The sequence below is a fragment of the Apostichopus japonicus genome, chromosome 17, assembly GCF_037975245.1.
Source record: "Apostichopus japonicus isolate 1M-3 chromosome 17, ASM3797524v1, whole genome shotgun sequence".
Classification (NCBI taxonomy): domain Eukaryota; kingdom Metazoa; phylum Echinodermata; class Holothuroidea; order Aspidochirotida; family Stichopodidae; genus Apostichopus; species Apostichopus japonicus.
The window spans coordinates 7,076,707-7,093,301 of record NC_092577.1 but is presented as its reverse complement, the minus strand read 5'-3'; the positions used below and the strand labels follow the sequence as shown (position 1 = coordinate 7,093,301).

At 37.4% G+C, this 16,595-nt stretch overlaps 1 protein-coding gene across 5 annotated transcripts in view; it reads left to right on the top strand.

Annotated features, from left to right (window-relative positions):
• LOC139985118 (NLR family CARD domain-containing protein 4-like) overlaps nucleotides 1-16,595 on the top strand; it is a 273,181-nt gene that overhangs the window by 55,637 nt on the left and 200,949 nt on the right. Inside the window, exons 5-6 of one of the 5 annotated variants that reach the window (XM_071999335.1) lie at nucleotides 4,904-4,980; nucleotides 10,691-10,743. The exons of 3 other annotated variants lie outside the window; for them this stretch is intronic. In XM_071999335.1, coding sequence (XP_071855436.1) covers nucleotides 4,904-4,980; nucleotides 10,691-10,743 — 130 coding nt within the window. The remainder of the gene's footprint in view (nucleotides 1-4,903; nucleotides 4,981-10,690; nucleotides 10,744-16,595) is intronic. One more of the 5 variants, XR_011799295.1, reaches the window with a different exon arrangement.

Genomic DNA, 16,595 nt, shown 5'->3' with positions numbered 1-16,595 from the left:
TTTTAGGATTTGGGGGCCTAAGTCACCTGTAGACCATATGGGCCAATTTATGAAATAACTCAAAATGATACTTTTCATACAAATTTGCCCTAAAATTGGTTTAGCCCTAACATTTGTTGGGGCATCTTTTTTTTTGGGGGGGGGGCATTTTTTGGCATCCTTATTTCTGGGGGGCCTTGAAATATTTGGGCCCTGAAAACCTTCTGTCTGCAACAAAGGCCCCCACATCTGATCATTATTCCCTAACTAAATATCACATGTATGACATGGGAGTGTTCATAGCTGTAAATATAGTAAGGGCATCATCACAAAGGTAGAATAGACTAGTATGTATGTGATAACTGGAACAGAATGTTGGACAGATTTCAATCTGTAGTTGCAGTAACTATAACCCAATGTGGATTTCCTGATCAGCCCCAAGTGTTATAAAATCATCTAGTGGAATGAATCCCTACCATGATGTAATTAGCTGTAACAAGATGTCATAACTCATGGCAAATATTCATTTCTCTCTAAAATACACGGAACCAGTGCACCATTTAGCTCTGTTGTTTCATTTATACTCTGCTATTATTTATATCATCAAAAATAGTATTACTTGTAGTGAATACGATGTACTGTAAATTGATTTGAAAAAATATTTAAGAAATTATTTATTTTGATTCCTTCGTTGGTGGAGTATATTTGTTTGTTGGTCACTCATGGCCATCATGGTGGATCAGCCACCCCTCCCATTTTCTGAAACTGGAAAGCGCTGTATATTGAATACATATACCTTAATATCTTTGCAGGTTACAGACTTGTCAGACGTGCCAGTTTATATCCAGGTGACAGAGGATGAAGGTGTTCCAGAGTACACTGTGATAGTGGAAACCTTGCAAGTAGCTACTTTGAAAAGTTTGTTCGCAGCCATGTGCAATTATTTGGCAGTGTTCTATGTCCTAAATATGGCATATGAGCCTTTGCTGAAGAAAACCCTTCAGTTTTAAAAAAAATCATTTTGAATGTTGATGATACTACACCGGCAGATAAATCAGTCAATAAAATTCTGGAGAAACTAAACATGCAAATCGCTAAAAATTGATGGCCTAATTACTGCTCCAGGCACCTACCATTTTTTGTACAGTTTTTTTGGCTCAAACTGTCATCACATTTATAACATAGAATACTGCCTATCAATTGCACTAACATATATGAGTCAAAATAGGCTAAGGTGTTATAAAACTGTAACTAACTTGCAAATAATAAGTCATTGAAATTTTTTTCATTATCATTTGAGCTGTTGCGTGTGTTAGTTTTGACTTACAAAATGTTGTTATTTTTGGTTACGATGCCGAAGGCCGAGTAACCTATGCGATCAAGTTGGCGTGTGTGAGGGTGCGTTTGTTTTGCTATCTGACCGAGGACTTGAACAAAACAATTTCAGGTCCTCGGTTGTGATTTCTAAAGAATCACCACGTCCTCGGAAGAATTCTATTGTATGGGGTATTGTTAATGTTACGGTACGTGGATTTGAACAATGGAAAATACAATGGGGTCCTCGGTCTGAACGAAACACAAACATGTATGTGTGTGTGTGTGATGTGACAGCTTGCTCGTAAACACGATATCTCAACAACGACACATTGGATCAATGTCATATTGGACTGGTGATATGTGGATGGTCCCTATTGTTTTTGTTCTCCATCACATGAATATTAATAAGTGGGTAGGGCTTAAAGTAAAATTCTTAAAATGTCAATATCTTCGCAACGGTATGTCCGATCTGCTTCATACTTGGTATGGTGATGTAAGTGGTTCATTGTCACATGATAATGGAATTTCATCTAATTAATATTCATGAGTAGGTGGGGCTTAATCCTTAATTGCTAGAAATAGCTTGTAAACCTGAAATCTTAGAAATTAAATGTTGAATTACTGTCATTCTGAACTGGTACATGCTCCATGATTAGTAGATGTTCCCTATTGTTTTTGTTGTTCATGACATGAATATTAATGAGTAGGCAGCAGTTAAAGTGAAATCTTAAAATGTCAATAACTTTGCAACGGTATAACCGATCATCTCCATACTTTGTTGATTGGTGGTGGATAATAATAGTTACATTTTCATATGAAAATAACATGTAACCTCATTAATATTCATGTGTTTGTTGGCCATATAGCATTTGTTGTCCCTCATTCCTAAACTCCTGTCATTCGTCACGTTTGACATGTTTTCCTGGTTCCTGGCAGCTTGCTGATCTTATCTATATTTGTTTTGCTTTATAAAACCATGAAATTGGCTAGCCAGGCCATTAAAGGAGTAGTCCAGTGACAAATTAAACTGGACTGAAAAAAAGTAACCTTTGCAATTAAGTTGGCATATGTGTATGTTGTGATGAGTTGGCATGTTTGTATGTTTTGATCAAGTTTGCGTGTGGGTATGTGTGTATATGTATGTTGCATAAATAGCTGGCTCAGACAATTAAAGGGATAGTCTATAGTGAAAATAGTAAATGAACTTAATAATCTGGTATTACTGTACATGTACCTATAGAGTATAGGGAAACCTTATGTGAGTGGGGTAGATTAATGTGTTGGTAGTAAGGTGTGAAACTGGTAAAATCTGATGGGTGTCAGGTGGGGGGGGGGGTTGTCAGATGAGTAGGGTGATGTTGGGGTCAGGGTTGTAGGATGGTAGGTGAGGCTGCAGGTGGTATGATGGTAAGGGTTCCGCTCTGGGTTGGGGATATGGGTTGTGTCGTATGATCCCCATGTGTTTGTCTGGAGAGGGGGTGTGGGGTGGTGAAATGCCTAGAGTCAACTATATCACTTTTTTTCAACTTTATATGTACATCAATAAAGGCATTAATTTTTGGTTTTGTTTACGATGGCCAGGTAACCTACAGTTTAGCATGTTTGCAAGTGTATGTATAATCTTAAAAACAATAAATTTAATTACTGTAAATGTATTGAATAACTTGTAGATATGCTACATTATCATTACATGGACCTCATTGTTCTTGTTGTCCAGTACATGAATATGTGGGTGGGGCTTGTAATCAAATTCTTAAAATGTCGATATTTTTTCAAATATATGTCTGATCACCTTCATACTTGGTAGGCTGGTACAGTAGTGCTACAGGAAACTGAAATTTCATTTATATTCATGAGTGCAACTGACAACTTTATGTCTGATCAGCTTCAGTTTGGTTTCAGTTGTCTGGCAATAAGTACAATACAGGTATATAACAATAACAAATTCTGACTTATCTTATTTCATAAACTCTCATCGGCATCAGAAACACTAAACCTTTGGGTTTTCTGGTTCTTCAATTACTAATGAAATCAGACACTCTTTTGTACTTACTATTGAGGTGAAGCATATGTAGTGTTTAAGAGAAAATATAAAATGTGATTCCAAATTAATACAGAAATTCTTGCTTTCTTTTTTTCATGTGAGAGGGCTTGATGGTCTAGCAGTGGTTAAGGCCCAATCAGGTTTTATATCCAAGAATTGTTCCCACCAGTTAGCTCAACAGACAGCTTTGTACCTATAAGGGAGTTGTCGCAGGTTCGAATCTGTGGTGGGTCATATAAAACTAGTAAAGAAAAACTACTTTTATCCATGGGCAAGACTAACTGGATTAGTCAAGTGACTGCTGGACTAATCATTTAGGTCGCTTGACAAAAGCCTGGTCGATAGAGCATTGTTGAAAGACTAGCAAAAACTGGTCATGTGACTAATTGAATAAGTCAATTGACATCTTGACTAATCGTTTAGGTCGCTTGACTAAAGCCTGGTCGATAGAGGCATAATTGAAAGACTAGTAAAAACTGGTCATGTGACTAATTGAATTAGTCAACTGACATCTTGACTAATCGTTTAGGTCGCTTGACTAAAGCCTGGTCGATAGAGGCATAATTGAATGACTAGTAAAAACTGGTCATGTGACCAGGTTTACTTAGTCATATGACCAGAACTATTTGGTCACTGGACCAAAAGTTAGTCAAGTGACTAGAATTAATTGGTCGATAGAAGCATTGTCTGGACTAATGTACTCTAGTCATCTTGACTAGATTATGTTTACAGTGAACTCCTTGGTATGAAGGAAGTCTGATATTTGAGAACATTGTTGAATAGGAAGATTCGATTGTGTAATGGTTTAATAAATTCTTATTCAACTCCACAAAAATGTTTTAAGTTAGTACAATGTGATTTAGATCAATGACAAAAAACAATGCGTGCAATGTGATAACATAATTGAAGGGATAAAATGAATACATACGTAAACAATAAGGAATATTGGTATATCTGCCTTGTTCATGTAATTTCAACATTTGTGTTTACCTTTTTACTGAGATCACCAGGGAGGATCAGTTGTTTTGCCCAGTAAAGAGTGTTGCTATGTCCTCGACCTTCCTACCCCTCTCCATTCCATTCTTCCTCCGTTTCAGTACAAGTGTTTGCAGGTTTGTCATCCCGCCATTACATTGAAAAATGTAATTTGTAGCATCTTAAAACTATTTTGAGATTAAGAAATAATAATTTAGCTGTAAGTTTCATTATTATGTCAACTGTATCACTTTAGTTATGTCCAAGACGTAGTGTTTGTATTACGGGCCGGTACTTTCTTGCCGTACAATCGAAGCGCCATCAGTAGGATGAATGGCTACAAACTATGTCGCATGACGTCATCTTCCCAACTTCAATTCTATGATCCATTCTAGTTTATTTCACGTGGGATCATTGAAACACAAGACTTGTGATTATAATTAATTCTAATCAGAATGATCAATCAAATGTGATTTATTTGTTGTTTATTTTGTTTATCTTCAGTGATTTGATAATAAACTTGACTAGGAGGACATTCCTCTACGTCTTCTACATCTTACACGATAATTACTCTACCTCTCTCCATAGGTTTTCTGTAAACAAGCTGCCAGGCACTATTCCGGTTGGATCTATTCCATCATCCTTGAAGTCCAGAAACGTGAAAGGTATTGTCACAATGACGTCATAATGGACACATTTCAAATTTCTTACATTTATTTGAAGGCTTTACCAACCAGCCAATTGAATTTCTTTTGCAATATAGAGTGTTGTTGATTCACATACAAGAGAGTAATGGATCAGTAACACATGATTGCAATTTTAAATAAAGGAGACACCAAAAACAGAGTCTTGTGATAGTAAATAACAAATCGAATAATAGAAATGTAACAACACTTAATATTGCTAAGCTTGGTTGATTTAAGAGATAAGTCATATTCCTTGCATTTCGCTCTTTCGAGATCACTGCCCTATGATATTTTTTGAGAGTATAGTAATTACATCCTTTGATGCTTATAAATCTCTGTCTGAAAGGAAGTGGTATCATACACTTAGGCAGCTTAATTACACTGCGACAATGATTGTTTAAGGTTTTGAAGTAATGTTGTGCCCCTCGGAGTCTGTCAACCCACAACCCTCCTCCCCCCCCCCCCTCCGACAAACACACACATTTAAACAAATCCACACCTCCGCTTAAAGCCATTCTTCCAATCTGAATTGCAGAATAACGCCGCAAAGTGTAACTTAATTCTTTTACAAGTTCTGCAAACGAAGTCTTTGTTTCTCTGAAATTGCTGCAAAGTGTATTAAAACATAAACGAAAACAAAACAGAGACCAAGCATGTTTCGGAACTGTTGGTACTAGATGTACCGAACTCGAAATATTCTGATGGGTAACATTACCATAAAGACTTCATAAAGGCAAAAATGCGTGGTGGTGTTACTTTTTTTTTGGGGGGGGGGGTGGGTGGGGGAGACATCCCATCACCCCAGCGATGGGCGCTTGACAAGAGTAAAATATATATGTATTGGCAAAATCTAACATCCATGCATGATTTGCCTTACAAAAATAATAGTATAAATACAAAGTGAGTAATGATATGAAGGGAAGCATTTATAATTATATGTGAATTTAAAACCATATATTATTTATTTGGCACTTCTATATACGAAATAAGGCAGGGAGGTATACAATGGTGCGTCACTCATTAACAGTTCCAGAACGGGCACCTATTTCTTTTGTTTCACATAGTTGCCATGGCAACCAAGCAAAAATTGAGTTAAATTATCAGTAGACATTTACTTATATATTTTCCTCATCATATGAACATCTTTTGTAAATCGTAAAGATAAGACTGAACGTCTGGTGAGAATAATATGATACTTAAAGAGTTAACTAGCGCTGTACTTGGAAACAGGAAAATATAATTTCACTATTGTCATTTGAGAACGCGACCTCGAAGTATACAAACGGAGGTGTGGGGTGTCACACCGAGACCCAGAGAAATTAAAAGTCGGTCTCAAATTGATGCCAAATTTATCATGGTCGTACACTGACGAAAGTAAAAGTTATCATACAAAAACGAAGAAAGGAAAACATAATCGGTCTATTTTTTACTCCCTTACGTCTATATTTCCCCAGATTTAGATAATATGAGGTAAATAAAATGCAGCAGATTCCTGATGCTTGGCCCCACCCCTTCACCAGGGCCTTGCACTTCAATCCGCTGAAAATTGAGCACTTCTCATAAATAGATTTCAGTGTTTCACAATTACTTCAATATATCTGCAAAACCATGCAGCGTAAGTCCAACGGATCCCCACCAGCCTGCTTGGAATACATTCTAGAGAAATATAATTTATTTATAACATGTGGTTTCCGAGGGGCTCCCCTCGTGGAACCAACCGGTGCTTCAAATATTTTCCAGAGAAATTTAATTCCTCTATATATGTACACGTATAGTTGTTGTGGTTGGACTCGCTATAAGAGAACAATAAATATTAGAAATGCTGCTTTTTCACTGGCGTTAGCCTCTTGACCCGCTTCCGGGCTCTGAGAAACATTCTGTATAAAGTTGAGGTTAAGCTTCTTCCTGACAACAATTTCTCAAAGTTCTGCAGCTTCTGGAGATTTCGCATCGCACCCTTTCATAACATTAAACAATCAAAGAAAAATATCTAATTTACATCTGTTTTGGTCTGTAAATCTGCAAAGCGAAATGCATGAAAAGGGCTTTATTTTGGATCTGATAAGTATTAGTTACATTGTCAAGCTATTGTAACCGAACTTGCGTAGTATTGAAACTTTGAAAGCTATTAAGCTGTTTAAGTAATGTTATATTTCTTTGCCGGGAAATCCCCGTTATCCTCCTAAGTTGTACCATGACGTAAGCAATTGTGACCTTTCGGTCCCCGGAAGACTGGTGACCGCAACTTTGAGGCGGTGTACTTATAGAAGTAGAACATTCTCGTGCGCGTTAAAAGGAACTGATGGTACGTGCAGCGTGGGACTCTTTGACAAAATCTCTCGAGACGTCTACGTACGGTACGTTATCCTATCATTTACTATTATCCAAGTTGGTTGGTTTCTAATACCACGGCACCGTGTATAACTGTTCGTAGATATTGTAAGCGCTCAGAATATTATTGAATACATTTGTGAGTTGCATAAATTGTTAGCAAACTGCGCTATTGCACTGAGGGAGATTACGCCAAGTTATTTAGGAGTAAAGTTATTGACCGACTGTTATCATTTTACGTTATTAAGTAGCGCTCAGAACTGCGTGACAATGTGTGTACTTTAGTAGAGATCAGTGTTTTGCTGTGATTGGATATATTTCAGTTAGTCCGTAAGTAGGAACATAAGTGAATAGCCTAGGTCAGCTATCAGAAAGATGGTGACAGGACAAAATCCCCCCTCCCCCGAGCCAAAATCCCCCTAAACAAAATCCCCCAAGCCAAAATCCCCTCAGGCCAGATTCCCCCCATGCTTTAAAAAATCCCATCAATTCTTTACAAAAACGCGTCATCCCGGTCCCCCCTGTGTCCCCGGTACCCCCACCGGTACCTTCACCAGTTCCCCCCTCACCGATGCCCCCACTGGTACTCTCAGTGGTGCTCTCAGTGGTTCCCGGACCAGTACCCAGACCAGTACCCCGACCATACCCCGACCGGTACCCTAATAGTTAGCCTGACAGTTACCCTGACAGTTACCCCCACCGGTACCCCCACCGGTACCCCCACTGGTACTCTCCGTGGTACCCCACTGGTACTCTCAATGGCTCCCTGACCATTACCCCGGCCCGTACCCCGGACCCGGACCCCGGCCGGTACCTCAACCGGTACCTCGACCAGAACCCCGACCGGTATCCCAACTGGTATCCTGAAAGGCACCCTGACACGTACTCTGACACGTACCCTTACTAGTACTGGTACAATGACCAGTACTTTGACCAGTACCTTGACCGGTCCCTTGAATGTCACACTAACAGGTAGCCTAACAATTACCCTCACTGATCTCCCGACCAGTCCCCTGACCGGTACCCTGACCAGTATCCTGACTGGCATGATGACCAGTACACTGAGTGGAACCCTGACCGGTACAGTGTCCAGTATGATGACCGGTACCCTGACCAGTCACATGACCAGTTCCTTGACCGGTACCCTCACAGGTACCCTAACAGGAGCCCTCACAGTTACACTCGCCAGTACCCTGACTGGTACCCTGACCGGTACCCTAACCAGTGCAATGACCCATGCCTTGACTGTCACACCTGGGCCATCCCTGGTTGTTGCAGGCAGGATTTGTATGGGTCAGGGGGATATTGTCTGGGGGATCTTGTCCGGGGGGATTTTGGCGAGGGGATTTTGTCCTAGAACCCAGAAAGATTCTTTACTGCCATTTAATACATCGATTGGTTCTTAGTATATTTACATCGATTAACGGCATTGCAGACACCGTTAAGTTAAATCTGTACCGTAGCTTTGAATCTGTTTTCATATTTAGACGTTGCGTTTGGCGTTCCGTTTATCGCCGCGTTGTACGATGCGTTATACGCTGCGTGTGGCGCCGCTTTGGACGTTGCGTTTGGCGTTCCGTTTAGCGCCTCGTTATACGTTACGTTCTGCGATGCGTTGGGCGCCGCTTTGTACGTTGCGTTATACTCTGCGTGTGGCGCCGCTTTGGACGTTTCGTTTGGCGTTGCGTTTAGCGCCGCGTTATACGTTACGTTCTGCGCTGCGTTGGGCGCTGCATTGTACGTTGCGTTATACGCTGCGTGTTGCGCCGCTTTGGACGTTGCGTTTGGCGTTGCGTTTAGCGCCGTGTTCTGCGTTAACAGTTACGTTCAGCGTAATGAAGGATAAGTGTAAGAACATTTAATGAACCTAGTAAGGAGACGGAAGTCTGAATAAACGATACCACTGTGTCACGAGCACTTTAGCATTTTCTCATTGTTATCTTTTTGTCGAAATTTTCTTTCGCCAACCCCCATCATTAAAGACTGCCCCACCAGACAGCGAAGTGACGTTACACTATCAATATACATACTGTTTATCGATCCGATACAGTTTCACATCGGTATTATATACTTGATGAGGTAACGATGTATATTTTACTCCATATAAAGCGTATTATCTGTCGCAGTTTGAACTTAACATTTTCTTTGAATTTCGCTGAGATGCTAAAATGTCATAAAAAGATTCAATATATTTGAGTAAGGAAGCTTACTGTGTTTCTAGGAGTATCCATTTACCTTGCAAGTAGTAGTTCAGAGAGCAATTAGAATAGATACAATTCAATTAGTCTTCTTCATCGGTCAACGAGTAAATTCCAAAAAAATATCAATTATGTTTGTTTATTGAATGTTCAATGTTCTTACTCATTAAATAAATATGATGCACAAGAGAAAGTATCCATCCTTCGTTTGGATCAAGTAAACTGCCGTGGATGCACCTATGCTGCAGGCCATGGTAGTCTATAATGAAAAATAATTTATCATGGTTATTCAAACTAGATACGTGTTTCTTGAGTTAAGTCGAAATAAGCATTTGTCATATCGTCACCAGAAGTATTACTGAATCATAACCGTAAAACTAGGGACCTGCTTTTAATTATCGCAGATGGGTAGTTCTGGCCCGGTAACATGGCCGCTTATTAATAGAGTGTGCACTGCAATAGTTATATCTCTGTAAGATTGGCTACGATAGCCTAGGCTCGCATTCAAATTCAGTAATCAGAAGATGTAACAAACAGAAACAAAGGGACATTACAATGGTGTGTTCTATTTTAATTCAACAATAATTGTAATTGTATACAATTTATTATTTTTCTGTTAAGTTCGTGTTGTAGTTTTGTCACGGCCTTATTGATGATCTGAAAGACAAACCACGACACAAAACATAATTTTTATTGATATGGTATCTTCGTTAATATGTGTTTGCACGTAAGTGTTGTTTGTCTCCATTTACACTTCTGTTTTTAACATACTTTAATATAGGTTTCTTATAAAACAACAATTCTAACCTGATTGGTTATATAACTAAGAGGACAGTGGTGGTGAACTGATCAGTTATAAACAGAGATGATAATGATAGTAAACTGATCGGTAATCTTACTGAGAAATAAGGATTGTAAACTGATTAGATATATTAATGAGATGATAATGGTAGTAAACTGATAAGATCAAACTTAAGGAATCAACCAGATTGATTTCACAGCTGATATGACGGTATCATCGAGGGCCAACATAAATCCGGTGAATATAGTGTTAAATATTTCATTCCAGCTCCCAACCCCCCCCCCCCTTCCCCCCAAAAAAAAGAGACATTTTAAATTGCACTTGCATTTTCATCAATTTCGTTCATTTTATTCATCAGTATGGGACTATTATGGTGATCGTCGCCTGAATCTACAGACTGGTCTATGGCAGGTAAGAGATTGTGCACCTTTCTAACAGCTATTGCTCATAGTGCATTCTGGTCAGCTTATTTGAGCTATAAGCTGCCCTCTATATTACTTTACCAGTAAATATAAAATAAATAATAGTGACAACATAATCGGTAAAATGCACTTAGTTGATGGCAGCATTTGAATTAGATTGTGATAAACAGAAAGAACTTAAAATGACAGAAATTTACAGACATGTTCTTGCTCCTGCTCCCAAACGTTGGTCAGATGTATTCCATTATTGTTGCCTTTTCCCACCTGAATGTCACCCCGTGTGTCCCTTATTACCCAACTATAAATTTGTTTTATTATTCAAGATATTCTCTCACAGGTACATATAAAGGCACAATACTGGCTTGCAGAAACGAGACACACATTCAGGATTGTATTAATATTTTGCTAACAATGAAGAAAAAAGTCTTCTTCATCATAAAATATTGAATATATATGAATATTTATCTAATATATATCTACTGAAAGGATAACAAAATGAAATTATTTACAGACTACTCGATTGTTGAAGGATACCACAGTGTTAACGTTAGTTACGTGGTGTCCATTTCACCCTCAAAGAGGTGAAATATAATACTTTAAGAAAAACTTATATAATTGGGATTACTTTTCTTTAGTTCCGTCTACCACTAACAAATCAACTTTGAATAAAGCCAACAAGGTCATTTGTTTAAATATTAATTAGATATTAAAATATTAGATAATTGGACAACGAAACTAACGTTAAATAGAGCAACTTCAGGTTTTCATTTGGAAACACTTTTTCTTCATATAATCCCCGTAATTTCTTCATCAAAAAGTGTTGTAATATATTTTCAAATCAGAAAGGTCTGAAATAATATACACTTCGTACAAAACATGAAAAACTGGGACTCCAGCTATATACTACAATACTGTATCTTTTTAAAATAATAGAGAATATTCGAATAGTTCAGTAAGATTAAAATATATGGGAAAATCACTCTTATTGTGTTTTATAAAACTCATTTTGAGACAGCTTCACTGCATGTTAACATAGTTTAACATAGTTTCAGTTTGTAAAGATGCAACGTAATCTTTTGCGACATTCAGAGAAAAGCGGAATTTGGATTGCCGTGTAAGAAAGAAGAGAACGCTGAGAGATTAGAACAGGGAATGGGGCGAGGGGGGGGGGGGGGGGTGGAGGAGCAAGAAATGTGCGAGCACAATGCGAGCATTGTTTTCATGAATCCTATTCAGCCCATCCAATGATTAGTTCAATATTGAAACACTCGTACAACTTCCATATCAATGAGATTATCAGTGAGATAGTATTACAAATATTGTAAAGATACATATAAAAGGTTTACTTTTTGACATGTTTGGTAAGTATAGGTCAATCATTTTTGACATATACCGTCTAATTATGTTTAGGGGTTGTGAAAGAATGAAGCTCTAGAGAGGACGGTAAAAAAAAATATTACGTACGTACGTACGTAATAATAATACCTACGTACGCAATAATTATCACGTACGGACCTAATGATACTACTTACGCACGTAATAATATTACGTACGCACGTATAGTATGTATTACGGACGTACGTGATAATTACTACGAACGTACGTAATAATTATCACGTACGAACGTGATAATATTTTGTGCGTACGTAGTATTATTACGTACGTACGTAATGTTGCGTTTACAGCCATATTCCTGATTATGTTGTAACAGACCGTTTAACTGACCCTGTGTCTAACTGTACCAGCTCCCTGGTTTTAAATTGACATGGACATGTAAATGTTTTTAGTTGTTTTGTTGGTGTGAGACGTGGGTCTTCCATGCATGATGTTATCACTAATATATATTACTTTAAATTGTTGGTCTTGATCAAGAAATAGGCTAATCGAATTTAATTTAACTATTACTACGGTATTTTGCGAGTGGTCAAATGCACAGAATGTTAACTTGGTTTCTATACTTTCGTTATGTTCAACTCAAATAAAGTTGAGAATTAAGTCACTGGGTAGACGTTTTAATAACATTAAATAAAGCTTCATGTTACGTAATAGGTTATATCTTTGAACAATCCATATACTATGCACACATAACTGGATAGCTCTGCAACTAGTTAAGATATGTAGTTTATGTTGTTACAACCAATGATTGCTACTTACTAAGGAGATATTTATCGTTTAATCAAATTCAGACATTATTGTGTCTCACAAATTAATTGTCATGTTTGATTTGTTTTTTTACCAAGCCATTAAAATCCATGCCTACCCTCATCTAACCAGCTGGTGTGATTTTGGTGAAATAAAGTAACATTTTGTTTTCAAGGTCCTTATCTTTCATTTTACGGCCAAGTTTGTCACCAGTAGATTGTAGAAGAAACAACACAAATATCCATTATGGTATTCTTCCTTTGGAATTAAATCTTGCTCATAAATTAACTTTGTCCCTTAAAATTCTTCAGGGGAATTGAAGGATCACTTGCTTAAATTATAATTTATCCATATTAGTGTAACCGTGACTGGCATAAGTGTGTGGGTCCAAGCAGGCTTAGATATTATGAAAGGACGGGTCTGGTTTTCATTTGAAACCAATAAACTCTAGTATATTCTTCTGAATGGTAATTAATTGCCATGATCTTCGTAATGTGTATATATGAAGGCCGAAGAGGAGATATTTTCATTAATGACATTGCAAGTGTTCCGAACTAATACTCTTTTTTCTTTTCTTTTTAGAGGGGAAGGGGGGGGTGCGGAGATGGTGATTATTGCATTCGTGTTAAATGGGAATAAATTAGAAAATAGAAAGAAACTCTGTAGTAGTTTGTGCAGCTCTACTTACCCGCTTTGTTGTTCTGTTGTACGGATACCATGGTAACCAAAACATTTGCAATCACTTTACAAAATATGAATATAAGACACATATTCGTATTATTTCCATCGTGTTTGAACAGACACAAACATATATAAATTACACGATTTTGAAGGAGTCAGGATATGGAGTGGGAGGGGAGGGGGGTTGGAGTGGAGTCGTTCCAACTACGGTATACTCGGTAACTGGTAATCTGATTAAAAACTCATCATTTATCATCGGTTATTGTATCTTGATAATTATCTTCAACTTTTAAGGATATTATATTGCCACAACTGGACCTTCCAGACTCATTCAATGCTTATCAATGCTTATCATTAGTGTCTAGGATTGGGTGGAGAGTTGAGGGCGCCAAATAATACAGGAACAACTCACGTAAACATTCGTACCACGTTATTCCAAAGGTAGAAACAAACTGATAAAACTCTGGAAGTGAACAGAAATACATATCTTTAAAATATTTTTTTTAATAACATTCTGCAAGTAATTCATGAGCATTGGTATAGTAATTAACAACCGAACATATCATTTCAACATTTAGTAGAAAATTAGTAGCGTGTATGACTTTGAAACAACATAATTAACATAACCGACGCTGCTTAATGTTTCCGACAAACCACTATACATCCTCGTGAAAACACTGGTAATATTCTTTTGAAACAAAACTTAGCTGTATTAAATGAATAACATTAACAAATATCTGAAAGGATTGGTTCAGGTGGCACCCAAAAAAATGTTTTTTTTTCTAAAGAAAATATTCATAAAAGAGTGTCCTGTCATTTGCAGCTTGTTTTATTATACCAGCATCGAGAAAAATCATGAAATACAAGCCAAAAATATGAATCATATGATCAAGACTGGCATAATTAACATATTGACCCCTGACCGTGTGACGTCAAATCCTCACTTTGCTTTTTGTACACAAAACACAAAACAACGCTGGTGTGATTTTGGTGAAATAAAGTAACATTTTGTTTTCAAGGTCCTTATCTTTCATTTTACGGCCAAGTTTGTCACCAGTAGATTGTAGAAGAAACAACACAAATATCCATTATGGTATTCTTCCTTTGGAATTAAATCTTGCTCATAAATTAACTTTGTCCCTTAAAATTCTTCAGGGGAATTGAAGGATCACTTGCTTAAATTATAATTTATCCATATTAGTGTAACCGTGACTGGCATAAGTGTGTGGGTCCAAGCAGGCTTAGATATTATGAAAGGACGGGTCTGGTTTTCATTTGAAACCAATAAACTCTAGTATATTCTTCTGAATGGTAATTAATTGCCATGATCTTCGTAATGTGTATATATGAAGGCCGAAGAGGAGATATTTTCATTAATGACATTGCAAGTGTTCCGAACTAATACTCTTTTTTCTTTTCTTTTTAGAGGGGAAGGGGGGGGGTGCGGAGATGGTGATTATTGCATTCGTGTTAAATGGGAATAAATTAGAAAATAGAAAGAAACTCTGTAGTAGTTTGTGCAGCTCTACTTACCCGCTTTGTTGTTCTGTTGTACGGATACCATGGTAACCAAAACATTTGCAATCACTTTACAAAATATGAATATAAGACACATATTCGTATTATTTCCATCGTGTTTGAACAGACACAAACATATATAAATTACACGATTTTGAAGGAGTCAGGATATGGAGTGGGAGGGGAGGGGGGTTGGAGTGGAGTCGTTCCAACTACGGTATACTCGGTAACTGGTAATCTGATTAAAAACTCATCATTTATCATCGGTTATTGTATCTTGATAATTATCTTCAACTTTTAAGGATATTATATTGCCACAACTGGACCTTCCAGACTCATTCAATGCTTATCAATGCTTATCATTAGTGTCTAGGATTGGGTGGAGAGTTGAGGGCGCCAAATAATACAGGAACAACTCACGTAAACATTCGTACCACGTTATTCCAAAGGTAGAAACAAACTGATAAAACTCTGGAAGTGAACAGAAATACATATCTTTAAAATATTTTTTTTAATAACATTCTGCAAGTAATTCATGAGCATTGGTATAGTAATTAACAACCGAACATATCATTTCAACATTTAGTAGAAAATTAGTAGCGTGTATGACTTTGAAACAACATAATTAACATAACCGACGCTGCTTAATGTTTCCGACAAACCACTATACATCCTCGTGAAAACACTGGTAATATTCTTTTGAAACAAAACTTAGCTGTATTAAATGAATAACATTAACAAATATCTGAAAGGATTGGTTCAGGTGGCACCCAAAAAAATGTTTTTTTTTCTAAAGAAAATATTCATAAAAGAGTGTCCTGTCATTTGCAGCTTGTTTTATTATACCAGCATCGAGAAAAATCATGAAATACAAGCCAAAAATATGAATCATATGATCAAGACTGGCATAATTAACATATTGACCCCTGACCGTGTGACGTCAAATCCTCACTTTGCTTTTTGTACACAAAACACAAAACAACGCTAGTGATTATAGTAGTAGTCAAAATGCCTATGTTTCAAGCTTTCGGCTGTTCTAATTAGCCTTCAAATTCTTCGGAATTAATGTTTTTGCCATCCAGAAAGATGTCGTGCGTTGATACATAACATCGGAACGGACAAATTCAAGTTCCAAGTGAGGAGCATTTTGCACAATCTTGTTTTGAGACGGACATGTCTGCAGCGTTAGGGTTGAAAGAGGTTGAAACCTACCGCAATTCCAACAATGTTTGCGCATAGGAAAACCTTCAGGTTCACGTCCAAATAGTTAAAGACGTTCCGAGGAGTTTGACAGATTAGAATATTAACGATATTATTATGACATTCCAATGCTAAAAAGTCGCCTCGTATACTCGTATGTGCATATAGTGTAGCGTAGGCCTAGGTCTAGTAATAACGTTGCGATACACAATGGCTGTTGAGGTCAGCTGTGTTGTAACGTTACAGGTAAAAGTTACAACATACCATGAAGCCTGTGGTAGGCATGCATTAGTACACATG